This window comes from Dermacentor albipictus, chromosome 6 (assembly GCF_038994185.2).
Source record: "Dermacentor albipictus isolate Rhodes 1998 colony chromosome 6, USDA_Dalb.pri_finalv2, whole genome shotgun sequence".
In the NCBI taxonomy this organism is placed as follows: Eukaryota; Metazoa; Arthropoda; class Arachnida; order Ixodida; family Ixodidae; genus Dermacentor; species Dermacentor albipictus.
In genome coordinates this window covers 70,309,977-70,319,515 of record NC_091826.1, presented here as the reverse complement: position 1 = coordinate 70,319,515, position 9,539 = coordinate 70,309,977, and the positions used below count along the sequence as shown (strand labels likewise).

Here is a 9,539-nt window from a genome sequence, read left to right as displayed (position 1 = left end):
AAAGTAGCGTTCTGGACACGCGAATGAGTTGGAGAGAGTTAGAGGAAAATGTTTTGGGGCGTCGCCCATGCCACGTTTTTCGGATTCCGTCCATAGCAATCATGGCGTTCGTGTCGGCTCGTATCGGTGTGTCCTCGACGTTGAAACGCGTCAAATTCTGTGAGTACGACGATTTGGCCGGTATTCTTTCGTTTACGCGCACGCTTGAATTCAAACTTTTGAAGCCCTTTGTTATCCTTCGCTGTCATGCTTTTTTTAAACGCTTTTAGTTTTATTTGCAATTCGTCTTCACCACCCAACGAGAAATAATTTTTCCTTGTTCCCGTATTTCGCGTTTCCCCCAAATGTTGCACCTACTTGGACCGGTTATCGATAATAGGATGCTACCTTTCTGATGCAACGTAATATTGTCGCAACCTAAATGTTTCCTGGCGGCGTTGCGTATTTGCCTTCGTGGTTTGTGTTCTATACGCAAGATCTTGCGTCGCGCCTACGATTTTGGGATTGTTCAGAATTCATCGCTTCATTCAAAATGACCTGACGTTACTGTAAAACCGCGAGGTCTCGCTGATGAAGTAACTTGAACGAGAAAAAACAATACCTCGTGCCGACTCGTCACTTTTTACTGATCAGTGTGTATTAATTTTTTACTTGCGACCTCTTAAGTAACCACTGTGCGTACGCAACAGTTTTGAGTTGCATTGAAGGTATTTTGAAAACGCAGGCAGTCACTAAAGGCGACAAAATGCATGTGGAAAATAGTAGTAAACAGTACTATTTAACACGTAGTGCGAAATGATGTTCTTGTAATATATTTGCTTTTAGTAAAGGTCAACACTTCCCCAGCAGTCCCATGCAGTGACTCTTTGTATCTCGTACGTTATTCGCACGAACACCTCGTTTCCCTGTCATCTTCTAGCAGTATTCAGCGAGACGTGATATCTTTGCAGTGATACAGGATAAATCGCCCGCTTGTACTATCTGAACCCGGATGTCATAGTGCTAGTGTGTGCATATTTACTTGTACAAAGTGCAATCCGGCTCAGATAGGGCACGCGTCGCCTCAATGAGACAACCCTATCAGTGCACTTGCACTTCTAACCTTCGAGCGGTGCCGCTATATAGGTTACATTTTCTCGAGCCTGCTTTGTTATATTTCTTGCTGCACCAGCCACTTTCAGTTACAGAAGCTGCAGCGAACATAGGTGTTATATAAGGCGTCGCTGCCTACCGCAGCGCCATGATAAGGCGCGCGCTTGGAGCCGCCCAAGGGAGAGGAAAAAGAAGGTAGAATAAATGCAGAGGATGAGTAATGTCTCCATTCCTGTCGTACTGATTTAATATGCACGATATAACATAATTGGCGACGAGGATTTAACAACCCATGTGCTACCAGCTTGCCCTTCATCTGTGCCGTCGATTGCTGCATATCATCCTCTACGATGAGTATTTCGGGGCTACAACCGCCACCCCCGTTCCTGTCATCACCTGGAGACCCAGTCATCCCATGGGAGCAATGGATTCAAGCGTTCAGGAACTACATGGTGGCATCGGGCGCCTCCGACCTACCTGCCTTGCGTCGGAAGGCGATTCTGCTCAACTGCTTGGGCTTGGAAGGCCAACGCATCTTCCAGACCCTCACGTCGGAGGACGACCCGCGCTTTTTGGCTTCGAGCGCCACCGGAGGGCCGTTGACGACTCCTGCCCCTGATGAGTTCGACTGCGCTGTTGCGACACTTGAAAGTCACTACAAGAGCTCTGTCAATGTCACCGCAGCGCGTCACCGTTTCCGTCGACGTGCACAAGCCCCAGGTGAGACTGCGCTCGATTACGTCACCGCGCTACGAGGTCTCGTAGCAGCGTGCAACTTCGGTGACTTGGCGGACGACATGATGCGCGACCAGCTTATAGAAAAAACTACTAGCGAATACTTGCGTGAACGTCTTTTACTGGAAGAGTCTCTTACGCTTTCCCGGGCCCTCACCATTGCGAGACAGCATGATCAGGCGACTAGAGAAGCGAGAGAACTTGCACGACATGAAGCACAAGTGCATCACGTTAAAAACACAAACACTTCAAATATGAGAGAAAAGCACTGTGGCACGTGCACATGCTATACGACGCCAACTGAAAGTCGTCGAGCTCTGAAAGAGCAAGAATGTTATCGTTGTGGTTCTTTGGACCATCTGGCGAATAGCCCTCACTGCAAAGCTAAGACACTTAAGTGTCGCAGGTGTGGAAAGACTGGCCATCTGGAAAAGTTGTGCAAGTCTTCCCGAAAGTCTGAAAAGAAAATTCAGCTTGTCACGGAAGGCGACGCAGATACAGCTGACACGGACGATCACATAAGTGTTTGTCACATCTGGAGTCGTAAGAAGGGAATTTATGCAGTTTTGGAAATTGAAGGAATTTCCGTGTCGTTCCTGATTGACACTGGATCATCAGTTTCAATCCTAGCCGAAGAGCTTTACCGACGCCATTTCGATACTGTATTTCCCCTGACATCAACGTCCGTCCAGCTCCTCGATTATTCTAAGTCAGCAATTCCTATAAAAGGATGTTTCCTTGCTCCAGTTTCATTTCATGGCCGATGCACTTCTGTCCTTCTGTACGTTGTGTCGGGAGGAACAACCATTCTTGGTTTAGATGGCATCGCGGCTCTGGATATGAAGATTCAAGGGTCACCTCTCAGGTGTCTGCTAACGACGCAAGAAACTCCTGTGCTCCCTCCTGAATTACGTTCCGAGTTCGAGCACTTGTTTGAAAAGCAGCTAGGAACTGTCAGAGGTTTCACTCACAAGGTCCGAGTTCGCGCATCTGTTCAACCAGTGGCCAGCAAACTGAGACGACTCCCACTCGTCATTCGTGAGCAAGTCTCGGCAGAAGTACAAAAATTAGAAGCCCAGGACATCATTGAGCGCGTCGATTCTTCAGAGTGGGTCTCGCCAATTGTCGTAGCCAGAAAAAAGGATGGCTCGATTCGCATGTGCGTAGACCTACGAGAGCCAAACAAATCTATAGTAGTGGACAGTTTTCCCCTGCCACAAACTGAGGAACTTTTGAACAGCTTGGCTGGTGCACAGCGATTCTCCAAGCTAGATTTAGCTTCTGCATACCATCAGTTACCACTAAGTCCAGAGAGTCGTGATCTTACGACGTTTATAACCCACGACGGACTATTTCGCTTTAAGAGGGTGTGCTTTGGACTGGCATCGGCACCGTCAGCGTTTCAGAAGATGATGCATATGATCCTCCAAGGATGCAAAGGTGTCTTGTTTTACATTGACGACATAATCGTGTACGGACGCTCCAGAGAGGATCACTTGGTCAATTTGCGCACTGTTTTGAAACGGCTCTCTGACGCTGGCCTCAGGCTCAACCATAAATGTGTTTTCGACGTCACAGAGTTGACTTTCCTAGGCCATGTTGTCAGCGCCAAAGGGTTATTCCCACTGATGTCATCTATCGAGGCGATAACCAAGGCACCATCACCTACAAATATTAATGAACTTCGCTCGCTGCTGGGACTCGCAGGCTTCTACTCGAAGTTCATCCCGCATTTTTCTGATGTTGTGGAGCCAATGCGTGCTTTGCTTCGCGGAAACGCGCCTTTCGCTTGGACTGCGGCAGCCCAAACCGGCTTGGAGCAGCTGAAAACGTTGATAACATCTTGTGAAGTTCTTCACCTTTTTGATCCTCAATTACCCGTGTACGTTACAACTGATGCCTCGGGATATGGATTAGGTGCTGTACTGCAGCAGGATAACGGAACATCACTGCAGACTGTCGCGTTCGCCTCACGCACTCTTCAACCGCATGAACGGAAGTACTCCGTCGGTGAACGTGAGGCCCTTGCCTGCGTCTGGGCCTGCGAGCACTGGCACGTTTACCTGTGGGGCCGACCTTTCATCTTGCGGACAGACCACGCTGCTTTGGTGACGCTCCTCTCAACGAAAGGCACAGGTCACCGTCCTTTAAGGATTGCGCGCTGGTCATCCCGGTTGCTGTGCTACAACTACATCATGGAATACAGGAAGGGTAGCGAAAACGTCGTGGCTGACGCACTCTCCCGGCTGCCCGTACAGAGTTTCATCCATGATGCACCCAAAGAAGAATTTATATGTCTCTTGTCCCCAGTAGTTACCATGCAGGAGCTTCAAGAAGCAAGTGCCGCCGATCAGGCTATCTCTCAAGTTAAGCAGTTTAACACTACTTCTTGGCCTGACAAGAAATCCTTGTCAAAAGAGCTGCTACCTTACTTTCACGTGCGATCTGAACTCTCTGTTGTTAGCGACATTCTTTGCCGGGGTGACAGGATTGTCGTGCCTTCAGCTTTGACCCGCCGTCTTATGGATCTGGCGCATGAGTCACACCCAGGAATTAGTCGTACCAAAGCTCGTCTTAGGGAGTCATATTGGTGGCCGTGCATGGACAATCACATTGAAGAACTTGTACGCACATGTGTAGCCTGCCAGTCATGTGACAAATCAGCACATACTTCTGCAGCCCCAATGCAACCCGTCACTCTTCCTGAGAGAGCCTGGGACAAAGTTGCTATCGACATTGTGGGACCTTTCACGCAAGCTCCAACGGACTGTCGATTTGCCATTACGCTTATTGATTACTACAGCAAGTGGCCAGAGGTGACTTTCGTACGCGATGCGACCACGTCTACAGTGACCAAATTCCTACTTGAACTTTTCGCGAGAGAAGGATATCCACGTGGGATCGTATCCGATCATGGACCACAATTTTCTTCAGCGAATTTTCAAGATTTTCTCACAGAGCGCGGAATCACCCATTACAACTCTTCAGTGTATTACCCGCAAGCTAACGGTTTAGTGGAAAGATTTAACAGGGTATTAAAGTCCTATATTCAATTAGCCCTGTTAGAACGTCGTGAGATAAGAACAGCGATGTTTGATTACCTACAAATATATCGCTGTACGCCTCATGCGACTACTGGTGCTGCACCCGCTGTTCTTCTTCACGGACGCCAACCTCGCACCAGACTTGACATTGTGGGATTCCCTGACAAATGTTTCACCAATGACCCTTCAAAGGCACTACAGCTGTTGAGAGAACGCATCAAGAACAAGCAAATGACGTCGAAGCGCTACACCGATCAAAAACGCGGTGCCAAGGAACCCAACTTCGCCGTTGGTGACTACGTGCGGGTTAAGCTACCTGCAGTCCAGGGGAAGTTATCTTCACAGTTTTCTGCGCCCAAGAAAATTATTGGACAGCGCGGACCCGCCTCCTACCTCTTGGAAGATGGGCGGGTGTGGAATGCTTCCAAATTAGCGGCCGTTCACCCTGAAGCTATCAGCAAAATGAAATTAGGTACCACGACTGTCATGAACTGGTCACCGGCATCCGATCACTCAACTAGTGCGGCTGTAAGCCATCCGTCACAACCTGGCACATCACGCGCAGATAATGCACCCCTGATTCCTGAACCACGTGCTGCAGGGCACACGCAACAAGCTTCAGCTAATTTGCCAAGATGCGAAGAACGCGTGAGGAGAAGCGCCCGCAACAAGAAGACACCAAAGAAGCTGCACGACTACATCAGGAAGTAACGGACCATTTTTGTTTTTTTTTTCACGAGGGGATATGTTATATAAGGCGTCGCTGCCTACCGCAGCGCCATGAGAAGGCGCGCGCTTGGAGCCGCCCAAGGGAGAGGAAAAAGAAGGTAGAATAAATGCAGAGGATGAGTAATGTCTCCATTCCTGTCGTACTGATTTAATATGCACGATATAACAATAGGCGTTCTCTTTTGCATTTGTGTCGTGCACGACTTCAATTGGTGGTGGTGTATTTAAAAATAAGTACAATTGCATGCAGTGCACATGCAGTGCAGTGCAGTGTACTGAACTTGCTGTGAGACCAGGCAGCGCCCAGCTGGGTAGATGCTTGCATCAACAAGTCGCGGTTTGTTGAATTTTATATCCACAAGTAAAGTGTTTTGTAGAAAGCGGAAACAGTGTGGGAGGTCTGTTAGGTGGGCCTCACTTCATAATGAGCTCACCGCTTTCAGTGATCAACTTTTGCCCACTTTGCACAATCCCGGACGCCTACTTCATAAACTTCTCGGTGTTTTTAAGATCTGCAGTGCAGTCTTGTGACCTCCACTTAAACTGACCCCATTTCCTCTTGCCACCACAGTTGATTCGCCACAGTGGCTGAGTGACTGTGGTGTTTTGCTGCTAAGCCCATGGTCATGGGTTCACTTACAGTAATCCACTGCCTCAGACTGTGCGGCCCCTCATAGCCAGTGTGTTGCATTGGGACAATAAAACTCGTAAATAAATTTGAATAGTTAGCGCTTTGTTTACTAACAGTAGTCGTTTCTGTCATTGCTGAATTCGCAGACTAGATGCAAAATTTATTTAAATTCCAGCAAATTTAACGTTTCAGGCTTTCAATAAAGTGTCTAGCTCTCCCTTACTTGTGCACTTAACCACATCATGCTAAATTTAAGAAGGGCACAAGAAATTATCTGTTGCTTTCTGAAGTTTAGCATGGTTAATGGAAAGGCACCAGCTGTTCTTGCAAAAGAACAAAACGAGAAAACAAATGTTTTGGATTATTTTGATAAACCAAAGCACCTGGAACTTAGACACAAATAACAGACAACGGTTGTTGCAAGGCGGAATGACAGTGCTAAGATATGGTATCATTTATCTGGTCATTATGTCTTTTCAATATTGAGAACTCGCTATGTGAAAAACCGAAGTAAATTGTCGCAGGCAGGATGTGTGGTGCTTACTCTGACATCTTATGGTGGTAGAGCCCTTGTAAAGGGTACATTTTTATAACCAAGAATATATTTGTTACACACGAAACAGGGTGACCTTGGAAAGGAAAGTGTAAATTTTATTTTGCTTCGGCAAGCAGCTCAGTTAAGAAGTACAGCCTTACTACAGTGCACTTCTAAGACAAACTTTATGCTACCTAGGCCAAAGGAAATGCGTGCGTTTTGTATGGCAGCCATGGTAGCAGAACTTTTTTTCCCCAGCTGTATGTAGTGACATACAGTCAGCCATAAACGTTTACAAGACGTGATAAAAGGCCTAATTCAATGTTTGAATCTATAGTAGTGTTAGGGCCATGCCTTAACAGAGCAGAAACTCGCATTTGTCATGGAACTCGTGTACTGTAAACTTTTGTGGCCAATTGTAGATGGCATACAGGGACATATACATGGCACTTTTCGTAATGTACATCTGATTTTCAGTGCACATTTCTTGAGTGTTTATAGGTGCTTCAATATGTAATCCAGCAGTTCAATTCACTAGGAGTTGGGTTATTCTGTGGTGAGCACCGTATAAAGCACTGCTGTAGGCAAGCTGTAAGACCAGGCAGAATTTCCTCCACAACTGCAGCTGTAGGCTCGACAGAGGCGGGTAGCTGTAGTGCCTGTGACACCTGTCTCATCCTCCTTTTGCTTTTGAGCTGTGATGAATTCACGTCTGCCTGTCACCTTGCATTTCTCGTCGTGTGCATGTCGGGAACACTGCAGTGAGCAGGTGTTCTTAAGGATGTTCTTGTGTCAACGTGGTACATTATTTCAGAAAATGTATTCATTCGTATTGTACTTGGGCGTGCAACATTTTCTGAAAAACGAGAAGGGTGCAAAAGCTTTGTGCTGTCCTTATTTTGCTTGACTAGTTTTACTTGTCTTTGAATTGTAAAAATAAATAATCACATTTTTTTTTTTTTTACATTTAACCTGAGTCACATTTCGAAAACACCCTCAGAAGTTTATAAGCAGGTAGATAAATTGCAAAATGACAAAGGCTGTCCTTTGTTATGGACTTTGTGCAAAGTGAAGGGAAACTAGTTTTTAGAGCTTCACATTTATATTTGACAAAAATAAAAATAAAAACATTGTAGTGCTGATTAGGGACCTTATCTGTGTTGATGTAAGGTAGTCAACATCGCTTGTGCGCATCTTTTGTTCTTGTTTAGGTAGCCCAGCTGCTTTGTCCAGTGCCGTCTCAACCAGCCACTATGCTACAGCCCACAGTAAGTGAACATGCAAGTTGCAGCTTGTATTCCTTTCTATAAACACTGACTGCTATTTGCTTTGTACGTTTCAACATAGCGAATGAACCGGCATTGTGACACATCCTATAATGGACACTTACCATGCAAACCAGAATATAGGTCAAGATATTTTTACCGAAAAAGAAGAGCTAAATTCGTCAGTCTTTTATGGTGGTCTTTATCCTATTGGGAGTCGTCTGGCGAAGTCAAAGTCAGGGGTCAACCTATATTCCAGGCCGACCTATATTCCGGTTTATACGGATTGTTCCTTGTCACAATTTCATCATGAGAAAAACATAAGAAACTTGTCCACATAAATGCTTACTTATTTATTTTGTTCCTTTTATTTTTTTCTGCCAAAGCTTTCCCCTCTATCTCTTCTTTCTTTCTTTTTTTTTTAACTGTAGTCTGCCTTTTTGTCTGTATGAAAAGCTTTCTAGGCCAGGAAAGTAACCTCAAATGAGCTACTTCTTTTTTCCCACATTGTTTATGCTTTGCACTTTTTACATGTTGTGAGTCATCTGCACATGAGTCATTACAGTCATTGAAGCGTCTGCACATGAGTCATTACAGTCATTGAAGCGTTGTCTACGAATTTAGACAAGCTAGATGGAACACTTCTTGAACATTGCAAATAAACTTTGTCTAAGTGAATATTTTGTTGCCACGATTATCTTAAATACATCAACTTCTAGGTCACGTTACTGCTGTGATATGTTTTCTTGTTTTGTTTTCGGCTAATCTCTTTATTCTTCTTGTAGCATCAGCATCATTTGCTTAGATGTTAAGTTTTGAGTGGGCCATGACATCCATGTAAATGGTTCGTTACATATAAAATTTTCATTAAACATGTATTATGGAGTGCCTGTGCTGACATCACTCACATTACATATTATTTTGAATTGCCTGACGTTGAATAAGATATAGGTGAAAACAGAACTGTGGTTTGTTATATGACACCTGCAGGTAGCCCAGTGGCTATGGCATTGGGCTGCTCAACTCAAGGTTGCAGGTTTAATTCCGGCCACAGCGGCTACATTTTGATGGGGGTGGAATGCAAAAACACTTGTGTACCATGCATTGGGAGCATAATAAAGAACCTGAGGAGGGCAAAATTAATCCAGAGCCCCCGCCCTCACCCTCCAGCATGCCTCATAATCAGATCGTGGTTTTGGTCATTATATTGTCACGTGGTCGTGACGTCAAAGAACACAGTAGCAATACTGTGAAACACAAAACTAACTTTTATTGGGCGATCCTGTGCCCACAAAAGAGGCTACACTTATAGCACAACGATAGCGGCGAACACGGTCGGTGATCGTCGAAAATCTGATCAGCGGGTCAAGCGCGTTGGCTTTTATAGAGCAGTCGTCGAATGTTCCAGACTAATTGTTCGGACCCGCGTGCCTTCCACAAAGTTCTGCACCATTCGCGTTACGCGATAAAATCAGATAACACAAGGTTCGGCGACAACAGACAGCCGG

General features: G+C 45.7%; 1 protein-coding gene across 1 annotated transcript in view; it reads left to right on the top strand.

Moving 5' to 3' along the window:
- The first annotated feature begins 41 nt into the window (after positions 1–41).
- Positions 42–9,539, top strand: part of Mtpbeta (mitochondrial trifunctional protein beta subunit) — a 34,509-nt gene continuing 25,011 nt past the window's right edge. Inside the window, exons 1-2 of the mRNA XM_065442533.2 lie at positions 42–159; positions 7,978–8,034. Coding sequence (XP_065298605.2) covers positions 102–159; positions 7,978–8,034 — 115 coding nt within the window. The 5' untranslated portion in view covers positions 42–101. The remainder of the gene's footprint in view (positions 160–7,977; positions 8,035–9,539) is intronic.